The sequence below is a fragment of the Pieris rapae genome, chromosome 6 (genome assembly GCF_905147795.1).
Source record: "Pieris rapae chromosome 6, ilPieRapa1.1, whole genome shotgun sequence".
Classification (NCBI taxonomy): Eukaryota; Metazoa; Arthropoda; class Insecta; order Lepidoptera; family Pieridae; genus Pieris; species Pieris rapae.
The window spans coordinates 7,620,443-7,645,285 of NC_059514.1; the positions used below are offsets into that span (position 1 = coordinate 7,620,443).

A 24,843-nucleotide genomic window follows, 5' to 3' on the forward strand; every position below is an offset into this window, starting at 1 on the left:
TTGCATAGTTGATTTGAGCTCTTGACAGCAAAACTATAACTAAATCTGTTTTTTACTGAAACTGTATCATATTTTATATCTGCACATACTTATTAATAAAATAATTATTATTTATAATGTGAAAATTTGGGGCTAAAAACAAGATTTTTAGTTGATTCATTAAATACCATTACTACAGCTTGTTGTTAGAGGGTCTGTTACCTAGGTAACACTAAAAATATTTAGAAAATGAAAAACGGTTAATGTTAAGTTGCAAATACTTTTATTGCATTTCGAAGTAACCTTTGTTCCTCTCTACACATCGTCGCATTCGATGGAACCACTGAGAAAAGCAGTGGGCTCATTCTTGCTTAGGGGTTTCTTATATGGCATTTTCGTCGAGTCTTAGCTCTAGTTCTTGGTAATAAATTAAAAAAGTGTAACAAGAGTTTTAGATTTGCCGCCAATTCACAAAAAAGGTTATCAAAGAGTTCTAAAATTTAAATTCATAAAAAGTTTTCAATAGCACTGTTTCTGACTGGCCAGTTCTAAAGACTTTCAGTGTTACCCACATATTATGTCTTAATTTTATATGATCATAGTATTCTTACATGCACCTAACACTCTGAAGACTTCCATGTTATATATTAATATTATAATTTGAGTAATAAATATACAGCTGCTCATTAAATTATCTCTTAGTAGAGGACATTGGCACGCTGACTACATCACCTGATTCTTTCACCATTCGGGTGCTATGTCGCTACGGAGATGTAATTGGCCATTTCGGTTGATTTGTTTTGTAAATTATCACGTTTCAAATTACCTTTTCATCGTAAAGGCTTTAAGTATGTTTAATGGTAGATTAATACTGGTATAACACGGCAAGAAAGTTAAATAACTGATAAGCCGTCAACTAATTTAAGAAAGCATAAGACTAGCGAGAATTTTTTAGACCCTTAAGCGTAAGTAACATTAAACTCTGTATAAACATTTATACGAGTGTAAGAAAAAAATATAAACGAGAGAAATTCAAGATAACTTTTATAAAATGTAAACGAATTTTTATAGTCTTTATGAACTAAAATTAGGCAGCAGGTGCTCGAAATAATTATGTATTCAAAAGGGCTTCTAATTAATATTGCGGTATTTAATTAGCCAGCCTTTGTATAAAGCGAACATATTATTGCATAAATTTTCACCTACTTTTAAAATTGTTTCGACACAATTTTAATACGTGTTTAAAATAAATTTGTTGTGATCAAAATTTTTCGAGCAATTCGAGAAAACGTACAAAATGAAACGTGGTAATCAGATGCTGAGACTTGAGAGTATGCTTAAGGCAAAAGCTAACATAAGAATAAGTTTTCTTGTTTCGGAATTCATAATAGATTGACAGGTTATATCAGTGTGACATCAAATAATTGTCTGTCAAGAATAGTTTAAAAAACATTAAGTACATTGTCAAAGGCATTAAGGTTCAAGTGAAAGTTTTCACGTTACGAATACTTGAAAAGTCCATTACACGCCTGACGGCGTTTGCGACCTTACGCCAACTTGTTTGTAATTACGCAGACACAGCCCGAGATTTCATTTAAACTTTGTGACAGCCGCCAGTAGCAGCTTTCGGCAATACTAAAAATTCCTACATAGCGTTTTAATGGAAAGAATGTGGACTTTCAATGACAACTATTCTATCCATTACATCTACGCTTATGTTTCACCAGATTCGATTTATTTAATTATGTAGAGATAAGATAATTACATATATTATTTTTAGACTTTCACCATGGACCATAAACTGTACAGGATAATGTTTGTAGCCATGTTAGGAGCTCCTGTAAAAATATATATATACATCGATTATATATTAATGATCGTAAAATATTTGTGGTTGAAAGGTTGTAACGGAAAATGGATTTTATAATGAAAACCGATCGTAGCAGTAAGAATGATGTCTTTTTAGAAATAAAAACTTCACACTTGGTGTTGGGTTATATGTTTTAGCCATGTCTGTAATTGAATAAATAAATAAATTATATTGTCTTATAGATCCCTTCAGAAATTTGTTTCATAGCATTAGTAAGATGTCTTGAGTAGTATAGATGAGTGTGTTTTAAAAGTAATGTATTAACTTTTGATACTAACTGTATAAAAAAATTATCTTACTTTCTTAAAATGATTTATTTTTTGTTTGCCTTATTGAATGTTAAATGTTTTTAATAGTAGAATAGTTAATGTATAACAAACTCAAATTCAAGTCTATTCATGTAGGTAACATAAAAGGAAGGGAAGGGAAGAACTGGCAATAATCTCTCCGTCATTCTTTTAAATTGACCAGTTTTTTTTTCAACTTATATCAAAATCAGTTAACATTTACAGTTATACTATAATATTTACACGAACAAAAATAGAATAAACCAATCCTAAAACAAAAACAAAACCATTTCATTAAGAGGCTACGATATCGCAAACATAGATACACGATTCAAAATTTAATGTTCGAGTTAAAATCTGAAGCCAGAAAGTTTTTTACTGTTTTAAACTAATCTTAAAACTGGATGTCGATCTCCAAATTGATCCCAATTAAAATTTATGCGGTTTAAGTGGTAGAGCTAACGATATACTTATGGCTATAATTGCTTAGTCTACTACTTGTTTGTGCACCATAACACTGCCGAGACTCACTACATCTATCATCAAATACGCAAAGCAAATTAAATTTAAGATAAAATTACATTATTTTTTTATATGCAAACTGTTTTATATCAAACGGGCAGGAGGCTCATCTGATTTCAAGTGATACCAAAGAAGCTTACATAAACAAAGGACTCGTGCGTTGCCGGCCTTTTGTATGAGCTTAAAAATATAAAAATACAAATTTTACACACGTCAATTATAGTACAGTAATATATAGTCACAGATTATATACACATACAAGCAAGGAAAAATCACTAAACAGTAACGAACATTTAAAACATATGCCTCCGTTCACGCAAATAAGCAAACATATGCTTGGTATAAAAGAAATTATACTCATATAAACAATCACTTAATATGACTTTAAATTATACAGAAGTATGTCAAGCCTACAAGCTATTAACTGTAAAAATTGTTTGAATCGAGAATCGAATTTCCATGTGTGTGCATCATTTTTGTATGAAATCCCGTTTAGGCTTATGAATTAATTAAATAATAAGTATTCGTCATATTAGAGAAAGGGTTAAAACACTTTCGTTTACTATACAATATGTTTTTTTTTTAATATTTTCCATATCGGATTCTTCAGTTCAATAAATTAACGTTTATGCTATATAAACTTTAATTTTATAATTTGCTAAGAAAACATTAGAAACATATACGTACGGCAATATATAAAGGGTCCCTCGAACGAAATAAAAACAGCAAAATGAAGCTGCGAGACCGAGCCGCGAATTTTTAGGACGACCCACTCGTTTCTAGAGCCGAAACTCACAGGTATTAAAAAAAAGTCTACAAATACTAACGCGTAATGAAACACGAATCGTGGAAAATGAAAAGCAAAATCCTCTTTTAAATAAACCTGAGCGATTCGTGTTTATTCATAATACGATTACTTTTGTACTCAAATATTTATACGAATGTCGTGTGCGTAATATGCTTTCTCAGGTATTTGAGGATATAATGCCTCTTAGAAGCTGTGAACTGTAAACATGTCTATACATGTCCACAGTTCTCTGTGTGTGTACCGATTTTTCGATAGATTGACACCGCTTTTTAATTTAGTTTCGTTTTCGATTAATATCTAGAAGACATTGCTCGATTGAAAATCGGCTTAGTAATATGGACTTATGAAGTGTCGTTAACAAGCACTGGCCGCCGCAATTTCATGTCTCTTTTATTAATCTAAAGCTAAGTTAAAGCTTATAAACAAGATCACCTTTTTGTTCCTGGTACACGTCGTTGACTTTTCTATTGACAGGTTGGTCTCTTCACGATTTTTTTTCATCAGTACTTATTACTAATATGTTGGTGGATTCAGTTCGCACGCTTAGATTTTTAATAGATCCGTTGTGCGTAAATGCTAATAAAGCTAAATGCTAACAAGAATAATTTATTGTTAAGTAATAATTAAAAATCCATTTGATGGTGATGACAGTAAAGTGTAGTTTAGTTCAAAGATACTTGATTTCTTCTCTCTTCAGATTGATTAGTAGACTAACACTGCTCGTAATAGTAAGATTGCTAAATTTATCTTAACTTAAATAACCGTAACTACTTCTATATTATGATTGAGCATTATACGACAATCGTCACATTTAAGCGTGAAGTCCTTGCTTTACTTTTTGATTCATTAATTCGAATTTAAGTATGAAGTATGAATTTATTGCGAAACGACATTTAAAATTTAAGTCAATATTCTTTTAGAAGGTAAAATGTCAAGTTTAAGCGGGCCCCAATCAATAGGTGATTGATGAGAGCTCTCTCAAAATGAGACAGACTCCGTTTATTTAAAATCCCTTGAGCAAATTAAAATGGATGGATTTTTCAAAGTCCATCCATTTTAATTTTCCATGTACATACGCAGTACCTAATAATTGTATTTCCCCTTTAGTATTATATAAGAATTAATATATTTTATCTAAAAAAGAAAACATTGTTTATAAGTTATAAATGACGTTCACATTAAGTTTAAAAAATAATAAGAATAAAATCAATCAAAAAATATGACTTCCTCTTGCTGTGGATGTTAGCTTTCATCTCTATTAAATAAAACACTAAAAATAACATGGACTTAAAAATATATAATTATGCTAAAACTAGCAGTGCGGAAATCCGGCAAATGTAAAGAATTGCAAACGTAGCATAATACCACTTGGTAATTTTGTAATCCATTCGTTAAATTCAATTTCAAAGTTTTAAGTAATATAAACGAGGTTTAAGTGAATTATGTGCCAGTTGGCCACTGCACCACCCGGAGTTAATCGTTTTTCTACGAAAAGCAACCAAAGAAACGTTATTTACTTCTTGAACGAGTATTTTTAGAACTAAGTTTTACGTAAATGCATTAGCTTTTTGTAAATTCGAAATTCAAATGAAATTCGGCCGCGGCTATATCATTGTCTTAAAATAGTTAATTTAATGTATCTCTTCGGGAAAAAATTCGGGGACTTAAGAGCACATTTAGAAATTTACTTCTTAAGAAGATAATTAATATAAATAAATTATCGATAAAATAAGAGAGAAAACGTGTAATAAACATAAACTCTAGTGGCTGGTGAAGATGGGCGTGACTTTATTAACAAATTACAATTAACGATGATATTGATATAATTAAATATATCTACAAATACGCTCAAACATATATACCTAAATCTTACAGCACATAATTAAGCTATGTTTATTTTAGTAGTATTTAACCCTGTTTTATTAAATTACACTTCAGACTGTCATTAATAAACACTAACGTAATTGTCACGTCCATTAATTATTAATCTCCACAAAGCTATTAGTTACACCAATCGTCAGCGATACAGTTGATTGATCTCAGGTACCAACATTCTAAGCCATACATTAATTTCGCTTTGAAACCAACAAGCCTGTTTGTAGAGACTTTGTGGTAAACAAAGCCGACCGTTATTGCACCTCGGTAGTCTGGGCTATTTCCGTGATATTAGATGCATTTACGAGATCAAATTACACAAGTAATCATATTCACATACCCAAAATGTTAAAATACAATAATGATTCGTACTGGTTCAGTAGTAGTAAAAATTGTCTAATGAATTTTAGGAAAAAGGTTTGATTTTTTTTAAGTTAAAGCTCAAATTTTTTACACCATTTAAATTATTAAATCCGTAATAAAATGTTTGAATGTGCGTTTTATATACGTTAGGTATGATGCCCTTCTTTAATTATGCCCTTGTATATAATGTCCTTGTAAACGATGCAGGTTATTTTAAAATGCGATTATTAATACATCGATGACCGCATTAATCAAATCTATAAGTTAAAAATAAGTTTTCAATGAGCCATTTAAGTTTTTTAACTCCATAAACGAAAGCTGTCAACGCTCGCCATTGAAATCGGCCGCCTTTAATTTTGAAGCCAATAAATTCTGTAATCCGCCAACGGAATTTATATCTGCTATTTAACGTCAATAAAAGAAGTTTGCTGACTCACAATCTATTTAACATACAAAGGCAAAGTTAATAATGGTTTCACGAAATATTACTTACCTAAAGTAGAATATCGGCAGCGACGGCTAAGACAAAGTATTTCTAGAATCTTCTCTGCATTTGAAACTTAATTTTATTTATAACTAGCAACCCGCCCCGGCTTCGCACGGGTGCAATGCTGATACTAAATACACCACAGAAAATCTGTTAACGTTGTATATAAAAATGTGGGTTATCCATAAGAAATAGACATATACCATCAGGGACTTTTCTGTAGTTATTATTTATACATATAAACCTTCCTCTTGAATCACTCTATCTAATAAAAAAAACCGCATCAAAATCCGTTGCGTAGTTTCAAAGATGTAAGCATACAAAGGGACATAGGGACAGAGAAAGCGACTTTGTTTTATAATATGTAGTGATAAACAAATATTGCTTTTAACAACGGCTTTTTAAATGGATGTTTTGCATTAGATACTATCGTTATGTTGCTATGTGTTTAAAAATCTTTATTAATTTTGTCAATTTTGTGTAATTTTGCATAACTATAGATCATAACGACTTATTCGTATAAATTAACAATGTACTACTTTCATTAAAATTTAATGGCGAGAGAAAATGTTATCGTCACTGAGACAAGAACAGACTTACGTACGAACACAGAAAAATATTTTTTATTCAAACCATCCTCGAATTGCAACGAAACTCGTTCAAGAAAACTCTCTTAAGTTTCTGAACTGAGTTTGTATATATAATTGCTGACATGTTACAGTTACCATTTTTTTACTAAAATAACCTTTTTCTTTTCTTAACTTACTGCTCTGCAATTTTGAAAGACCTTTGAGTAACAAGTGCGGGGACGTAGCAACTGCTGTAAACGAAACTTGTTCTTAGGAACAACTAAACGTTAAATAAACATTTTATGTGTATTTAGACATCACTGAACAATCTATCACAGATACACGCGTTCTCAATCCGTCACTTCCCATTAAACTGATCGGGCTCCATTGAGCCTGGGATTGCGTATGACAGTATACTTGTTCGAATCTAATCGTTCGAGAGTCACGCAAATTGCATCGCTTGTTTACGACAATGTCTACCTAACTCAATTTGCCTACTATTGTTAGTAGGGACCGTTAACTCAAGCTTTTATTGTGTCGTGTCATAAACAGACTATTCTAATTTCGGTCGATAATGTTGCATCTGCCCTCCTTTACGATATTGCGGGCTTTTGAGCTTGTCTGCTACTTTTTATCTTATTCGCTTTTATATAGTTCCATTTACTACAACCATTAAAAGTTCTACACATTTTATATTAAAACTACTGGCTATTACGTAAGTAAGCTTTAAGTAATTTAAATAGAGATTTTAATGATAGACTTGCATAGGCATAGCAACGATCACTTTCTCGAATAACTTTACATACTGTACGCTATATATACTTTACTTACATTAACTAGCTGAACATCTTTCAGGCCGCTTGTATAATGGCTAGGCTGTTAATTGAACGGCTAATAAAGCTAGTTGGCTGCGACATACATAAAAAGATAATTTTTTGTGTAATACCAATAACTAAATATAAAATATATTATTTAAAAGGAGTTCCCTTAGGCAAGGTTCCGAAGATACTGGCAGCGTTCCCCCTTTGTATAGCTAGACTAATTCTTTGTCCGAGGTAGCTGCCAGCTATTCGGTCTTGTGATGTCGGCTAACCTTTTTGATATTTGATTCCCTAAAAAGCCTTATAGCCCTAGGACCTCACGGACCAAGGGTCTCGACACCAAATAGGACAAAAGCATATTCAGAGCCTAGGCCTCTAAATATATAAATATTAAATAAATAAATATTTTATTATTATATTTATATTTTAATTATTAGATTTTAAGCTTAGTTATTCTATTTTGTGTAAAGTTTTGAATAAATATGCATGTCTGTTAGATGTCAAACATAATACACGCTTTATTTTCAGTAACAAACATTCTCCGTAAAAACTGTAAGTACATGTAAGTGCCTAATAATTTCGAACTGAAACTCCCATTCAACAAATGGTGGAATCGTGAGGCATTGTCGTCTGGTATTCGGCTCGAATTGAAAAGGGATTCGCTATCGTGCGACGCAGCTAAACGACGATCGCAAAGCTGAATACCTACCGATACAAAGAACTAGTCGGAATATTGATGCTTTCACGTCTGGATCAATATAAGGCTTATTGAATTGCCTGAATTTCTAATCAGGGAGTTGTGGTTGGAACTCAAGGCATTCTGCAGTTCCTTTGCAATTGCGGGTCCCTTAGGGTGATATCCAGAAACGCCTCCCGTACGATAAAAACCTATTGGATTTTAATATACCAGAGTCGCGTTAAGTCACGTTTCTAAAAATCACCCTAGAGCTCTTGCTCTACTGGTTTGCTGCAGGGTTGAAAGATAAGATATGTATTTATAGTATTAAATAACAATTATTAAATATTACGAACTAAGGCTTTTCAATCATTCAATAACAAAGACAATTGTTACCTTTTTTAATTATGGCAATAGTTCAAACTATATGCCACAAGAAACAATTATTACTTAAAAATGGTATTTAGTCAATACTATCTAATAAAACTTTTTAAAGAAATTCAAAAAGAACGTCAAAATTGTCTGTGAACGTCGGATTTGATAATCAACCATTTCGAGATGTTTTGAATAAATTTTAGTTGAAAATTTGAAAATGTTGCAAAAATTAAATCTACAGTGTGGTTACTGCTATAGACCAACTGCCAGGCGGTTAGCAAACTTCAAAGTTAAAGACGACTTCGAATGCTATTCAGAAAGTTATATTAAATGTTTCTGGGGAATGTGTGACCATCAGAGAAATGAAAGTAACTTTGTATCTAAAAAAATTGAGAAAGGTTGTTATTTATTTATTAAGTAGAAGTAAATTATTAAGTTTATCTGCTATAACTTAAAAAAAAAATGAATAAAAGTCACCATGTCGAATATACTGTCCAACAAAAATATTCAGGTGCCATATAAATTAATTATACTGCCTCACCAAAGTAATGGGTAATTTTAGTCAGTGTTATCTTACTACCTTTATTTTCAATTCCCAAAATCAACATAGTGACACAAAATCCAGGAACTATAAAGTGTAAAGCAGTTGTAATTACTCTGTCATAATTTTAACCGTCTCAGGTGTTTAGTGCTTAAGTCCTCCAGATTCGATGCAAAAGAAAAAGTGTTTGAGGTTGAGAAAAGGCTCTAACTTGCCTTAAAAGAATATTCAATAAGCAAGTGGTTTGATATTGAATGGTGAATTGGTGATTGGATTTGATATGGAAAATTGGTGAATTTGATAAAAAAATTTACTTAGTCTTGGAAATAATATTATAGACTCAAGGCAAAAATTTATAACAGTTTTAGTTCAATAGATTATTTAGTCAATAAAACTTTTTTGTTTCAGTGATAACCAAACAACCAAAAAGACAACTACCATTCTAAAATAACAACAAAATATATTTTAAAAATTAGCTGTTATAAACATATTTGATTTTCATTTAGTACTTGTCGCACATTAACATTAATTCTTGACTGTTCAACATATTTCTGAAACCTTGTCCATTCTTTCAAATTTCTATTCATTGAATCAATTATATCATCTTCTTTAATGTATTTAAAATTTTCATCAGTTTTTGTAACTAAAGTAGGATTATTCCATGGTTGTTTTGAGCTGGGTAATATTTTTGGTACAGCATGGTAACATAGACGTGCATCTTTGGACATGATAGCTATATCACCGCTTGAAAGTAAAATGGCAGAGGGTTCTATTGACTTTTCATGTCCACCAAGTAAAAATATTGCAGATTGACCAAAACTGAAATAAATCATAATTAAATAAATTGAAAAAGTTTTTAAAAATATGATTTCATCTATTGATATAATGAATGAATAATAGAGGTAACTATTTTTGATATGTACCAAACTTTTGTTATATGTTATATTCATCATATAAAAATAAAAGTTGAGATGTCATTTGTACAATATTGATTGTAGGGTATTTGTATACAAACTGTCTTCAACACTAATTCTGTATTAATCAATATATGTACTTTAATTTAAAATCTATTACTTGAAGAGTGTCAAGATTAGTCCATATATAGTGAACATAACATTTAATTGCTATTAGAAGACTATAGTTTTATTATAAGGGGATATGTGTATATTATGTATTAGAAGCATCTATAACACAATAGTTACCATATGGACTTATGATTGTCAGCTTACATAAGAAACTTTTATTATTATCTACAAGTCTAGCTGCTAAGATTTCAATTAAAATTATAAATCCTTACCTTAATGAAAATAATGGTGCCTCCAAATTTACTTCAGAATGATCTGTATGAGCAGATAATGTAGATCCCATGTGGTAAAAATTTACAATTGCTGCTTCAGCTCTGAATTTACTATAGCCAAGACTCAGGGCTATTACATCACATAACTCAGCTAATTCTGCTGGGAATACACCTTTGTTATCTTCAATGTAGATCTGGAATTACATAGATTATATTTTAGAATATGAGAAATTCATTTATTTTACATTTGGATAAATAGGAAAAAGCATATTGTAATAGATGCATATATTGAATATTACTATATAGTATTTAATAATTACAAATTGCTTAGATATATCTGTTAATCTTAAAAAAAACTATTCAGTACCATATGAAATGTGTTAAAAGAAATATTAACATTTTACTTTTGTGTCCCAATCATGATGGTATCCTAAAGTTGCCCATCGCAGTTTCTTTTGTAGCTTCCTATCTACTTCTTTTTTCTTAAAGCACTCTTCCCACCAATTATCTACATCAGTGTCTATGTCAATGTTCCTTTTATTGGGCTTTCTGGCATAGTCTTCCAAACATTTTCTTATCCAGTACCTTTGTCCTAAGCTAGTAAATGGATTTTTTATAATAATAAAACCAGGGTGTTTGCTCAAAGAAACTGCATTCCAATTAGAAATGTCATGTAAACCTAGAGCTCTTGTTCTTGAATCATGTTTTATTGTAAATGTTATGTTTTCTACCTGCAATGCATACGCCTTCTATAATAAACAATACCGTATGTTGCTTTTGTTTTGAAATAAATTCATGGGCAGAACTTACCTCTTTAGCAAATTTAAAGGTTTCTATAGATATAACCTCATCTAATGAGGGTTTTGGTTTGTTAGACTTATAGTACTTGAATTTTTTCATAAAGCAATCTTTGCTATCTATAGATCGCTTCATTCTTATCTGATAATCAGACCAAATGACTACTGGGCACTTTTCATAAAGTGTAAATTCATTTCATTCATAAATAAGTAATATTGCAACAAGTTCTAAACAATAACATATTATATACTGTACTTAAAGTACAATTATCTAATTTATAGTTACAATTAAATATGCATACAACACATAATATTTAAAATTGAACTTAGACAACAAAAACACCTCTGAACTTTCAGGAATCAGCAAGACCCCAGTTTTTTTAGACACTGACAAAAAATTCGAGAGCTGTCAAACGACAGCTACAAGCTATGTCAGCTATCAAAAGAGACAATACTAAATCATTGGTCGAAACCTCAAAACTGTCTATATGACGTTAGTTTTTTCGTGTCTTGAACTGTGTGTTCATACTTCATATTTTTAATACTGAATAGTGAATAGGTATTCACTATTCAGTATTATATCAGTAGGTACTGATTAGTGTTTAAACTAATACTAAAACTATTACTTTTATTGAAGTATACGTTTTAAATACTGATTACTATTTTTTTCTATAAAGTAGTATAACTGTTAAATAAATAATAAATAGTGAGTTTCTTTCATTTACCAGAGCAAACAAATAACAATTTGAATGAAATATGAAGTCTGGTCAAGAAGCCGAAGATCCTAAGGTACTTAGTTTCAAAATTAGATTAGAATTTTACTACGAATTAAAAACACATGCATCATTTAAATTTAAATCTTATAACTAAAAAAAAAAGGTGATATGAGGGGTTTTGTTTTCAGCTTTGTACAATATCATAATATCCTAAAAACGCAGTAATTTTTATATAAATTAAAGTTGTGTTTTTTTATTGTTATTATTATTTTTTTCAGGTAGAAGAGTTAGATGGCAAAGCAAAGTTACGAAAATGGCTTAACATGAATTTTAGAATAGAAATGACTGATGGAAGAGTTCTTATAGGTGTATTTTTGTGTACAGATAGGGATGCTAATGTGATTTTAGGTAACCTTTTTTATTTTTATAACATTTTGAGATTAAAATTGTTTTTTTGTATAATATTCTAGTAAAGTTAATTTTAGAAAAAATATTCATTTCCACTTTTTGAAAGCCTGCACAACTATGCAGACTTATATAAACTTGTGTTAACAAGTAGAGTATGTACTTTAATGTTCAAATATTACCCTCATATTGCTTTTTATTCAAAGTAATGTAAGCAGAATTATTTGGTATATATGTATATGAAAAATAATATATATTATTCTTTTAAAGGCGCTTGTTCAGAATATTCTAAAAACAGTGATGGAGAACCACAAGAACCTCGAGTATTAGGACTAGTTATGGTTCCTGGACGACATATTGTGTCTATACAAATTGACGATACAACACCACCACAAAAATATTATTATGATGAGTAATTTTACTTTGTCATTAGGTATGTTATAATAAATTTTTATTTAGAAAATAGTAAATGTTATTTTCATTCTGGTCACAGTTTACTGGTGTAGTGTCTGGTTAGTTAAGCTATTTTTACAACAATAATCTGTAGTAAATAATCTTTAAATATTTTACATTTTGTAAACATGGTCTTTAAATATATTTTTTTGATCACTAAGTTTATACATGATTCAAATACATACTCATAATAGATGGTAGAATTTTTATTCATAGTTTTTATGTAGATTATGTAACAAAGTTTTAAAAAAATTATCCTCTAAATATATATTTTTTGAATCATTAGCAAAAGGATTGTAATTATTTATATCTGTCTCTATAATTAACCCGATAAAATTATTTAAATCTGAAAGAATATGATCAACACCTTTTTTTGGTTCATTTAAGACTGAATCCATGAATTCTTTACTCAGTATTTTAATTAGACAAATAAATGCATGATAATGGTCTTTTTTTATGTTTTTGTAGAAAGCTGTACTTGTGTTTCGGATGTCTTCATCTTCGTCTTGTAGTAAAATAATTGCAGATTTAATTGAATTAATTTTAACTTCATCTGATAAATTAATAAATTTATCTGCAAGCTCATTGTTAGCTAATGCAGCTATATATCTCATGTCAGTTTCATTTTTGATAGGATTACAAAAATCATAAATTATTTTGGATATGAGATTAGCTTCAGAATTTGATAGAATTTTTGCTGCAAATGGAATTAAATAACGGATTTTATATAAAGACTCTGTCTCATTTAACAGCTCATTTACAGTATGAGTACACTCAAGAGTCATTAAATGATTGTGTGTAAGTGTTTTGGATAGTTTGTAAATAAATTTCCAGGCCCCATAGCAATTTTTGCCAATTCCTGATGATATAATTTTATTTGCAATACTTATCAACACTGTAGGAATATTTTTATCTTCATCAATTTTCATATAAAGATGTTCACTGTGTTGTTCAAAATCATCAAAAGTTAATAAAATGTGTATATTATCTGCTATTTCATTCCATGTTGCAGTTCTTATAAAAAATTTAATTCTATTGTTTGCCCATAGATATACCCCAGGCAAATAATTATTCTTTCTTGCTTCACAACTAACTTTACACAAATTTGGAACTTCATCTAAAAACACCTTATCAAATATAGTCCAACTTAAATAAGAACAGCGTCCACGGAAAAGACAACTGAACTTTTCTTTTATTTCATAAATTTTTTCATGTGTTAATTCAGATTTGTATACTTTCAAGAAACCTTCCAGTAGGAACATAATCCCATGTAAAGAGTTTTCAGAAATTTTATCGTAACTCATCAAAAATGTGTAAATGTCTTGAAATGAATAAATATTTAAAATGCAATTGGAAGCCAATCGCCTTACAGTGTATATTTGACTACCAAGCAACAATTTAAAATTCTGAATTTTTAGAATTTCTTTTGATTTGTATGAGAAATGATATCTTCTAGCAACACTTGCTAGTATATTTAAAATTGGAACCAAATCGGAATGGCTTAATAAATTATCATCAGTATTTTCCAATTGATTTCCAATAAAATCCCATAATTTTGGTGAATGAGTTCTAAATTCATCACATGCAACCGTGGACACAGTTTCTTCATCAAGACCAGAAGCCTTCTTCTGCCCTATTAATTTAGGGATAAGTGCCCCATACAGTTGTAGAGCGGCGTTTCTGGAATGAATGAAAAATGTATTATTTGCAAACCAGCGTAAAGCAACTATTATCGTCACTAAGACAATATTGGATATGATTAATTACCATTTTTTTTATGTTTCTTTTTGACACTCATTAATATTCAGAAAGATTTTAACTCATTATTTCAACCTATAATGACTTGAATTGACGATCTGGATTTATACACAAAAAAACTTGTAGTATGATTGCTGTAAATATATATATACTGGTACATTTCATGATTTTAGTTTAAAATTTACATCACCTATATATTTTACAGTTAATTTGTATAAACAAAATTTTATAGCGCGGTTTCCTGCATTGCTATAAAATTTGCTACTGGCTAACAAATAGGAATAAAAATGTTTCATGATAATGCAACAACATAACTTTGGCTAAAAAATAAAGTAATTAAAAAAAACGAACCTAATTTGCCAGTGTGAACTCCTTAAGTTATTGAATGCAAGTTCTGCTAATTTTGCTGAATAAAACATCATTTCTGAAGCGAGACTACTGTCCATCACGATTCGAGTTAAGAAGTGTATGTGGATGGCTTTGGGCAAATCTTTTTCAGGATTACAATCGTTTATACCATCCAAATCCATACAAGCTTCAAGCAAAATATTCATGAAGTAGTGAAATAGAGGCTGTAAAATATGGAGTATTATTATATTATATTATATATGATAGGATATTTTATAATTATTTTTGTTAATCCTTATCATGTTAATACCCTCCGATATTATTATTGCCTAATCATACTGGTATAACTTATTGCGGAATAGACGTAATACGATTATAAACAAAACAAATATCACCAACCGTTACAAATTTTTTAACAATTTAAAGTTTTAAAAAAATAAAAAAAAACGAAGTTACCTTTCCTTTCTTCATATCGCTGGAAACAATTCTATGTACCATGATAGACAATCCAGCACCCCTTCGAGTAACAGACGCCATTTTAGCTTCCAGTAATAATTCCTTTAGTTTTCTCTTTAATAAAATCAATGGTAATTTCGATAAACTAGAACTAACTGGTAGTGAAGTTAAGTGCTGAATACTCTTTCCTGAAAAGTAATATATTTATTAAATAATATTATTTAAAAACTTTACAATTATGAGACATGCTAAATAAGCTTTGGCCGTCTGCCCTTTATTTTTAATTTACAGCATTAGTATCATTGACATTTTTATAGATTCAAACCTAAACAAGTGCTGTTTAGCGGAGAATTAAATTCTGGATTTAATTTATTATTATTTATTTTTAATTATATAACATATAAGTAGCACCAGATTAAAAAAGTAACAAAAATATTAATATTTAAAAAAAGCCATCTAATATCTTTGGCTAACTATCTTGACTTCATGTGCGTGGTAAGTTTGATAAAAAAAGTGATCTGATATAATATATACATTTTCATATCCACATACATAATTTTTATGGAAAATTTTAAATTACCTAACGCAGATCCCGCTGCTTCTATTGCACCTTTATGTCTGCACGTTTCAAGAACATGCACTATTACGTTCAAACATTTATTGCAGATATTTTCATCTTCTACATACATAATTAATAAAGCAGATATATCACATGACACCTGAAACAAATTATCGTATATGAAAAATATTTTCCCGATGTTAAATTTTCAACCATTTGTATCCAAAATTATTTTGAGTGGGTATGTCTAAATAAAAATATTTCATTTGTTACACCGCCATCTACCGATCCTTCGGCCTGCTCTGCAGTTACACATTCAGTGCCTCAGTCTTATATATGTCACGGTTCACAATCTATCGATAGTTTACAATCTTACTAGATAGATTGTAATATATCGATGTTTACAATCTTACGGTGACATATATATTATAAACTCGTATATATATATTACAAAATTGAGTTTGCTTTTTTATTCTACCTGGCGATTCAAGAAAAAGATAAGTTTTACTTACCTTCACATTCAACCAAAGACAATTTAGCACAACTTGATGCATACCAGATATTTTTGTTTCATCATTATTTTTGATATTTGTACTTGATTTTTCTATTAAAGATTCAACCAACTCATTCATTCTTGAAAAGTCATAACTAACTGCACTACTCTCTTCACTCATAAACTGATTTGATATTTCTTCTAAAACATCAACAAATTTCAAAATTGTTGTATTTGGAAAATCAAGCTTATACTTATACTGTAAGCAACTTTCAATAATAACAAATAACAATCCTAGTATTGAATGAAGTTGCTTTCCATCATGTATAGAATCTACTACATTCTTCTTGAGATGTATTTCATTTGTCAGTTCATTATACCAGTGTTCAAAATACTGTTGCACACTTCTTACTCTTCCATCTATATTTTCTTTTAGTAAAATACTAATTAATAACTTAAATATAATTTTTCCACAATCAATATCAAAAAAGAATTTGCTCTCTGTGCATTTTACTACATCTTCAGTCATATAATTAAACATTAACTGACACTTAAGATCATTTGAATAGTAATTTAATAATACTTGTAGAACAGATTGCCTTATATCATCAGCGGGGTCCTTAAGCAAGCTTAGTAATTTTAGAATAAAATCTTTGCTTGACAGGTGCCACATATTTACATTTTTAAGCATTTCTATTAATGTTTGTGTACTTTGTTTTGATGACTTTTTAGGAACAGCATTCAAATGTTTCAATATAACATCAATTAGTTTAATGGATGTAATTTTTCTCTGATAGTTGCCATTGAAATTAATTGAAGCTTTGAGTAGCTTTTGCAAGTTTAGAAAGAAATGTTTGAGTTCTTCAATATCCTGATTTATTAAGAATGTACTATGTAGATGTGTTAAAAAACTGCTGAAGCTATTTATCATGTTAATTCTTAGTACAGTGCAATCAGAGTTTATATTATTGTATAAAAACTCAAGTATTGTGTTATATTTTAGTCGATCTGGCAAACATTTGCCATGACAAACGCAAATAATATCAAAAGCTTTAATTCGTATATGTGGATTATTATAACCAAGGCCCAGTTCAATAATTTTCTCTGTATCCAAACTTTTCTTGAGCAATGCTAGTTTATTACCCTGCTTCATGACACTTAAAGCACTTAAAAGACTTGATTCTGTTTTCTCCTTCAATATAGCAAATAAAAGTTTATCTAAAAGCATAGGGAATTTCTTCAATGTAATCAAGCACCAGTAGTTATGAAAGTTCTCTATTGCTTTATATGAAGTACCATTAAATATAATGCATAAATCTTTAAGAAATATTTCACACCACTCATCATCAGATTTTACTTTTTTAAGTACAGCAAAATACATATCAGATCCACAAGAAACCAGGCCAGGTTTATGCAAACTGTAGATTAGACCATGTAACCATCCATTATCATGAAGTAATGCATTAATTGAACTCTGTGATTGTTCAATAACTTCTGTTAACATAAGAAACTTAGCTTTATTCCAGTAAAAGCCATTAATCTCTTGCAAAATGGTGTTGTAAATATCTTTGTCTAGTATGGAAACAAGTGTTTGAAATATATTTCGAATCAAATTTCTTACACCAGTAATTGGATTTTCCCAATTATCATTTACTACATTCAATAATGTTATTTGATTATTCCTATTGAAGATACTGGATTGAAAATTTGTATCAATTACTTTTTTGAATGCTGATATAATTTTAAATGCTATGAAAGTATATTGAGAATATTTATATGCCTCTTGCATAAGCAGTTTAAATGTTGCTTCCAATATTATTTCCATCAGTTGAGTTTGTTGTTTATTTTTCTGTGTAAGATAAGATGATTGAAACAGACCATACATTAGTGTCATTGCATAGAAAGCCTTTTCTTTGTCAAATTCTTCTAAAGCATTGTTTATGATACTTAATATATTATGTAAATGAATATCCTGAGTCTCAGAATGTGTTAATAAAGTATAAAAACAAGTAGAACATAGTAATTGATCATCAAATTCAAACAACTTAGTCATTATATGTTCCCATAACTTGTCTAGTACTTTTTCTGTTAATTCATCTTTACCATGTACTTTTTTTGTTGAAGTTAACACCTCCTGAAAACATATTTTTTAATAAACATAAGGATTATGTTAAATTTTAAATAAAATTGTTGTTAGTGAATAATATATTTTTTTTATTAGTCACCTAATTAATCTCTTTATAACTTCAAGATCTTTAGTTATCATAACTTAAGCAGTATTTAGTAGTAAAGTCACTCCCATACATTACTGAACTGTAAAAGTAAAAACATTAAGTGAATGATGAAAACATAAACTAGTTTTACCTGTAATATTAAAGTTGTAACTTCATATGTTGGTACAGATAATTTCAATAAAACATTTTCTCCCATATCCATCTTTTCATTAAATGTAGCCTGTAAAAGTAAGATTGATAAATACTTAATGCAGCATGCCACATAGTATTTTATTAACAAATATATTTACCTTAACTTAGTTACTTAGAGAATAAAGGATTTATATAAAATAAAAGCCGAAATATAAATAATTTACTAAATAACTATATTTACAATTTGTATTTATAAATAACAACAACTAAGCAGCATCTTTAATAGGTTCAAATCCCTCTTTCTGCATTTGGACTTTGAATATATTGTAATCTCGCTTCCTATCAAAATGTGAGACCCATTTTGGAGGACAAGAGTTTTCAAACAGTTTCCTAAATTCAGCACAGGCTTTAGGATGTTCAGAATTATCTTTAACATTATGTTCATCTAAGCATTCCCAGAATTTGTCTCTAGCATCCCAACATGTTTTTCTTTGATGTTTATCAGGGAAAGACATTATTTCTTAAACCTAAAATCAGGAATATGGTAGTTAAAAGTATGAAGGACTAGGATCCCTGCCCGTCGTTCAGCACTTTTAATCGATGTAATCGCTTTCAACAACTGAGACATTTGATTTTTATACTTACTTTGAAATGTTGTCACCGTTTCGTATTTTGATTTAATAAAAGGGTGTTAGCGAGGGTTTTACAAAAAAATATATTTAAATAGCATTTATTTCATCTATAAAGTAACACCTAATGGAATATGGGATACAACTGAACTTAATACTTAATCTCTATACAACTCATAGATCAAGATTAACTCAAGTAGAGGTAAATTTAAACATAACCTAAAATTGATAGCACAGATTATTATTACTTTTTAGAATTGTCAATTAACATTTGGTAAGAAGCTGTTATGTAGCCTACTGTGGCCTTAATCATGACCACAATTAATAAATTATCTATACATAACATAAAATTATAACTATTGTCATAAAAAAAATCTACACGTAACATAATACAAGTGCATTTATATTTAATTTGCAGGTTTTTGAAAAGAAACGACAAAGATGATGTACATAATACATAATGGATCTAGAACCAGTCTATTTCACAGATCCCTGTTAACAATGTCTTTGTGCCTGCTTTCTCAGCTGATGTCCGACATAATCGACGTTAATAGCTATTTGCAGAGTTCGTTAACAGTAACGATATTGCATACTTTATGCTTTAATAAATTTTTATTAAATTTCGCCAATATCGTATTCGTTTAGTTACAGTTGAGCCTTCTGGCAATGTGGGTGTCATGGACGGCAGTTCACTTAACACCAGGAAGGCTCCCTGCCCGATTGCCCCGTTATATTAAAATAGGTGGATACTGAAATGCGTAGTTTTTACAACATATTTTTAGTAAAATATTGACTCTTAATGTTTATTTCATTTTCCTAATCCACTAAATCATACCTACCTACGCTATATATAAAATACAACGACTCCTATAATGTTGGATTGCCATCGACTTCTTTTAATTTTTTAGTTTAATAAATAAAAATTACAAAAAGTGATACCTACTTACTGTAAAAAAATTGGTGAGTTATAATATTATGTATTACGTATACAATACTACATCATAGGTACCTCGTCCATCCCGAATCAAGAATAAAAGTATAGTAAATTAAAAATGTATTCTATACATGGTAAATGTAACAATTTATCTGGCTTATTTTTATTACATAAAAATATGTTTCGTAATTTCTTTATAAAGGTAATAGTCCATTGATAACTTTTGATGTCTTTTCAAATTTATTCATTGTAAAGAAATGGAAATGCTTTACATCTGTTTCGTTGTAAATCAGATTGACTAAATTCTTGACAACTTCTTCGCTCGGTTGATTTTTTATATCATCCATTATTTTTGCATCAATATGAATTTTACACAAACTAATAAATTTCTCAACTTCGCCTTGGTTATCGAATGGAAATACACCTGGAATTATAGGAGATGTAATTCCAGCTTCCTTGCAATTAGCGATAAATGATTTGAAAACATTAGGCTCAAAAAAGGCCTGGGTTATAATAAAATCTGCGCCACTGCTGATTTTTTCTTTCAGGCTTTCTATGCTGGCCAATTTCTCGCAATGCCCAGCGACACCAACAGAGAAATAATTTCCTGTATGATCTCGTATAGATGCGACTAAATCCGACGTAGACTTGAAATCAGATAAGTTTTCGTCATAACCCTCTGAAAAAAATGAACGTGTAAGTTCACGATACATCGTAAAATTCGTATCGTGGTAATTCAAGGACCTATTAATACCTTTGTCTTGTGTGTTTAATTTACTATTCAATAATAAAAAATGCGGTGCCTGTTTTAAGTATTCTAGCCTGCTGTTTTATGATCTTAGTTGTTGTGGTTTCCTCACGATGTTTTCTTTCACCTAACCAGGTCTACATAATGCATAAATAGCAAGCACTAGCACGAGCGAGATGAGTGTCTAAGATCCATGCATAAGAAATATGGAACTATAATCAATACGTCGTTGATCAACCATCATAAGTCTCAACTTTAAACGCAACTTAGCTATAAATACTCAGCTTAAATTATAGAAATTAAACTTACCTCCTTGAACGATGAATAAATTGCAAATTTCTTTAGATTTTAGAAAATCTAGCACTCTATATAAATATTCTTTCCTCATTTTATGACACGATAAGTTGAGTAAAACATTTTTATTTTTACTAGCTAAAGTTTCAGCTAATTTTAGTGGTTGGATATCTAAATTATTAAAATCGTACAATTTGGCATGCCATGTTATTGCATAAAAGGCTGGTTCTAATTTTATACTGTTTAATTCTTCTTCTATAACGTTAGGAGTTACTTCAAAGGAATAGGAAAACTTATCAATATTGTTAAGTATATCTGTTATTTTTCGCGCCATCTGAAACCCATAGATAAAATCCAGTAACGATTTCAATATTATTACAATATTGTGAAAATATTATGACATTAAACGTCCAAACTTTATTCAAAAAAAGTAGTAGTGCATTGATACCCTACTTTTAAGTTTCTAAATTTGATTTATAGAATAGTTATGCTATAATCTCATAAAATGTAATTTGAGAAGCTTTTTGTTCAATGATAATACCAATAGTTCTTAAACTTTATCCTAGAAAATGCGTTAGACTGAAAATTACCTTCTATGGTCGGCTGCTATCATTTATGCCGTCGAACACAAACTGAACTGAAATGTTATCTCCGTTACCTGATAAAGTATAGGGTATTATTATTTAATCTATTTTTTACATATCAGCTTATTGTTTTTAATATAAACTTTTTATTATTTGATATATCTTGTTTATTACTTATACGTGTATGAACAAGCCACATAAGTATTGTTTCTAGTTCTCGTCTAATCAGTTTTTAATTTTTGTGATTTCTTGAAGTACCTACATTTTACCTGGGTTGTTTTTAACAGTTTTGTTTTGGACATTAAGATTAATACAAAAAAACTTATGCAATTTGTCTCTTTATATAAGTCACCTTATTGGGATAATTTTAAATCACTATATTTTTAAACATAACTCAAAACTCAAGAACGGCTGGCCCGTCCATTCAAATTATCTTCAGCTAATCTGAAAAACGACATTTATTAACTGGTAGGCGGTAAAAAGTACGCCAGGTCTTCTAGAAGTTAAATAAAACAAAGTTATGTAAATCAGTTAAATGTATTATGCCGGTCTAAAAAAAAACTTTCGTATCACAACCAAAATAGCACAAAAAATACACCCAAAATGCAGACAAATACCAAAACCCTATCATATTAATGCTTACGTGACGATTGGGTAGTGTTGAAATATCCATAAATAAATTATTATAAAAGTTTTCTTAAAGAAAGTCTGGTCTTCTTATCCATAAACATAAGCCAAATATTTTGTCCCGTTTCTAATGCAAAGTGATACGAGAGTGATAGGGAAAAAACATACAATAACTGAGGCTTAGCGTATGAATAAGATGGGTGTTCAAGCCGTTACAAATCTACTCGGTATGCTACATTGATTATTTTATAAAATTGACTATTAATATGCTGAATGACGGATTATAATACAATGGCAATATTTGTCTAATTGTGTAAAAGCATCCAAACACCTACTCTACGTTTGCTAAAAAAGATACACACTTAAATACTTACGTATGTAAGTTATTGTTATGGTTTGATAAAGCTTCGTTTATTATAAGAATCATTTTGTCTGAAATCACCTGAATTCGTAATACGGTTAGTATGAAACAAAAAATTGTTAACGCATTTATTTATTTTAGATATTTCAATGTATAGGACGACTTGGTGTTTTTTTGTTTACTATTAAAATACGCCTGTTAACCCGAAAGGACATGTATGCATTACGTTAATTACATACAAAACTGCTTTTATTCAAATTTAAGCTTATTTTTGTAAATGTTGCTACGAATGTCACGTGACATTGCATTAAAGAATTAATCAACTGGCCATACTCAGAGTCTTCTATCAAATTGTCTCTATATAACTAAAGACCAATGCAACTTAGCGTCGGAAGTACAAGATAAGTTGACGACTACATGGTTAAAGGAAACATTCCTTTTGCTTGCTTTATTTTAATGAACGAATCTGAGTACTGCGTTTGAGTCTATTTTACTTTAAAGTACTAAGGAACCGCCATTTGATTAACCCTGCAACTATTTCTCGGTTACTTTTGAAGCCAGGTCAAATTTTTTATCAGTTATGATCTAAGATACTTTGATATGTCTATATTATTTTGAAACTACAAAAGAACTACAGAACTTTAACATCACACGGCTACATTATTAGTCATCAAAAGTAAATCAGCAATTTACTTGCGACTTAATCCAGTTTGTTGTAAGGAATGATTGGTTTCATGGTTATCGTTTTAAATATCGATGTAACTTGTTTGGTTTTTTTACCCAAGTTAGCTTTTCATTACAACATTAATGGGGATAAAAAAAAGCTCAGTTATGAGGGCAACACTGTTGAGCTTTGACAGTTATCGGTCCCTTTTCATACGTACGCATGTGTAAACAAAAAGTTTTTAAGCAAATACAACGTTGTATATATTACAATATCACGGGAAAATTGTCTAACAAGGAATAAAGGTTTAAGCATTTTTCAAAAGCTGTAACTTAACAGTGTTGCCAACTTTATTTTTTACCCCGATCATTTGTTAGATGATAGAAAGACGCACAGCATTCTGAATTGACACAGAATTCAGTCTTGTTGCCTAAAACTAACGGTTATAACATTAGGAGGTAGATTATTATATACAAGGTATCGCATAGATAACAAACTTGTGGTAACTGATGAAATATCACTTTTATATTCGGGCTATCTTCGCATGAAATTCGCCACCACAATTATTTTACTTAAAATGCTTACAAACGAATTAATACATGATTATTATTATTAATACTAATTTATAATATTGTCTCATTGTTTTATACCTAACCGATGCCCTTCTACGCTTTTTTTATTTCGTGCAATGTTATGTTTACATATGTGATGAGTATATATTTCTACTTATTTAGTGTCTTATATATAACGGTATATTTTTTTCTAAATATGTAACAAACAGTAATACTAATGTAACGGAATGTATTGAATCACATTTTAAAGAACGTCCTTAAGTTAAACTTATTTAAGTGGTCGTTAAAATAGGAAAAGTTTCTATTTACAACACCACCTAGGAGTATGATCACGACTGCATAAATTTAATACATTTATGGCAAGAGGCAGTCGTGACTTAGGGTATGATTCAGGGGCGCTAAGAAAATCTTTTGTCTAACATAGGTCTTAATGCGAATGAGAGATAGTTCGTACTTGACTAAACTCTTAAGTCTCTGTAGACCTAACGCTAAGAATAAGATTTGGATTCAGAAACTTTGCATGTAACTTTTGTATGATGAGTAAAAGGCTTGCTGTAACTTCTTTGTCGATAATATAGCTTGTCTAAGCATGTCGATGTCTACTCCTAG

General features: G+C 29.8%; 4 protein-coding genes across 7 annotated transcripts; 1 reads left to right on the forward strand and 3 right to left on the reverse strand.

Moving 5' to 3' along the window:
* Positions 1 to 9,613: 9,613 nt before the first annotated feature.
* Positions 9,614 to 11,674, reverse strand: LOC110991334 (nucleic acid dioxygenase ALKBH1). The gene is made up of 4 exons (XM_022256665.2): positions 11,281 to 11,674; positions 10,875 to 11,201; positions 10,471 to 10,664; positions 9,614 to 9,992 (listed from the first exon to the last, which is right to left on the reverse strand). Exons 1-4 carry the CDS (start codon positions 11,401 to 11,403, stop codon positions 9,653 to 9,655), a joined length of 984 nt encoding a protein of 327 aa, XP_022112357.2. The 5' UTR covers positions 11,404 to 11,674; the 3' UTR covers positions 9,614 to 9,652.
* A 193-nt stretch (positions 11,675 to 11,867) lies between these two features.
* Positions 11,868 to 13,449, forward strand: LOC110991335 (N-alpha-acetyltransferase 38-A, NatC auxiliary subunit). 2 transcript variants are annotated; one of them, XM_022256666.2, is made up of 4 exons: positions 11,868 to 12,056; positions 12,262 to 12,391; positions 12,659 to 12,821; positions 13,310 to 13,449. In XM_022256666.2, exons 1-3 carry the CDS (start codon positions 12,024 to 12,026, stop codon positions 12,802 to 12,804), a joined length of 309 nt encoding a protein of 102 aa, XP_022112358.1. In that variant the 5' UTR covers positions 11,868 to 12,023; the 3' UTR covers positions 12,805 to 12,821; positions 13,310 to 13,449. The 2 variants fall into 2 exon arrangements, with proteins under 2 accessions (XP_022112358.1, XP_045484438.1); XM_045628482.1 differs by lacking the exon at positions 13,310 to 13,449 and having other exon boundaries at positions 11,883 to 11,905; positions 11,996 to 12,056; positions 12,659 to 12,858.
* On the reverse strand, positions 12,973 to 19,659 carry LOC110991333 (cytochrome c oxidase assembly factor 6 homolog). Of its 3 annotated transcripts, XM_045628480.1 has the most exons (7): positions 19,467 to 19,579; positions 18,820 to 18,909; positions 16,475 to 18,589; positions 15,984 to 16,122; positions 15,404 to 15,591; positions 14,951 to 15,171; positions 12,973 to 14,521 (listed from the first exon to the last, which is right to left on the reverse strand). In XM_045628480.1, exons 2-7 carry the CDS (start codon positions 18,889 to 18,891, stop codon positions 13,048 to 13,050), a joined length of 4,209 nt encoding a protein of 1,402 aa, XP_045484436.1. In that variant the 5' UTR covers positions 18,892 to 18,909; positions 19,467 to 19,579; the 3' UTR covers positions 12,973 to 13,047. The 3 variants fall into 3 exon arrangements, with proteins under 3 accessions (XP_045484436.1, XP_045484437.1, XP_022112381.1); XM_045628481.1 differs by lacking the exon at positions 14,951 to 15,171 and having other exon boundaries at positions 14,338 to 14,521; XM_022256689.2 differs by lacking the exons at positions 12,973 to 14,521; positions 14,951 to 15,171; positions 15,404 to 15,591; ... (1 more) ...; positions 16,475 to 18,589; positions 18,820 to 18,909 and adding an exon at positions 19,034 to 19,348 and having other exon boundaries at positions 19,467 to 19,659.
* An 832-nt stretch (positions 19,660 to 20,491) lies between these two features.
* Positions 20,492 to 22,162, reverse strand: LOC110991352 (5,10-methylenetetrahydrofolate reductase). The gene is made up of 3 exons (XM_022256688.2): positions 22,017 to 22,162; positions 21,442 to 21,760; positions 20,492 to 21,063 (listed from the first exon to the last, which is right to left on the reverse strand). The coding sequence occupies exons 2-3, from the start codon at positions 21,758 to 21,760 to the stop codon at positions 20,579 to 20,581; spliced, it is 804 nt and encodes a 267-aa protein (XP_022112380.2). The 5' UTR covers positions 22,017 to 22,162; the 3' UTR covers positions 20,492 to 20,578.
* Positions 22,163 to 24,843: the final 2,681 nt, after the last annotated feature.

Coding starts and splice junctions, on each gene's coding strand:
- LOC110991335 (XM_022256666.2), top strand. CDS start 12,024: ATGAAGTCTGGTCAAGAAGCCGAAGATCCTAAG. Junction 12,057..12,261: donor AAGAAGCCGAAGATCCTAAG/GTACTTAGTTTC, acceptor TATTTTTTTCAG/GTAGAAGAGTTAGATGGCAA. Junction 12,392..12,658: donor GGATGCTAATGTGATTTTAG/GTAACCTTTTTT, acceptor ATTCTTTTAAAG/GCGCTTGTTCAGAATATTCT.
- LOC110991334 (XM_022256665.2), bottom strand. CDS start 11,403: ATGAAGCGATCTATAGATAGCAAAGATTGCTTTATGAAAAAATTCAAG. Junction 10,665..10,874: donor ATCATGATTGGGACACAAAA/GTAAAATGTTAA, acceptor ATGTAATTCCAG/ATCTACATTGAAGATAACAA. Junction 9,993..10,470: donor GCACCATTATTTTCATTAAG/GTAAGGATTTAT, acceptor GATTTATTTCAG/TTTTGGTCAATCTGCAATAT.
- LOC110991333 (XM_045628480.1), bottom strand. CDS start 18,891: ATGGATATGGGAGAAAATGTTTTATTGAAATTATCTGTACCAACATAT. Junction 18,590..18,819: donor TTACAACTTTAATATTACAG/GTAAAACTAGTT, acceptor ATATGTTTTCAG/GAGGTGTTAACTTCAACAAA. Junction 15,172..15,403: donor GCGATATGAAGAAAGGAAAG/GTAACTTCGTTT, acceptor CATATTTTACAG/CCTCTATTTCACTACTTCAT.
- LOC110991352 (XM_022256688.2), bottom strand. CDS start 21,760: ATGGCGCGAAAAATAACAGATATACTTAACAATATTGATAAGTTTTCC. Junction 21,064..21,441: donor TTTATTCATCGTTCAAGGAG/GTAAGTTTAATT, acceptor CATTTTTTTCAG/AGGGTTATGACGAAAACTTA.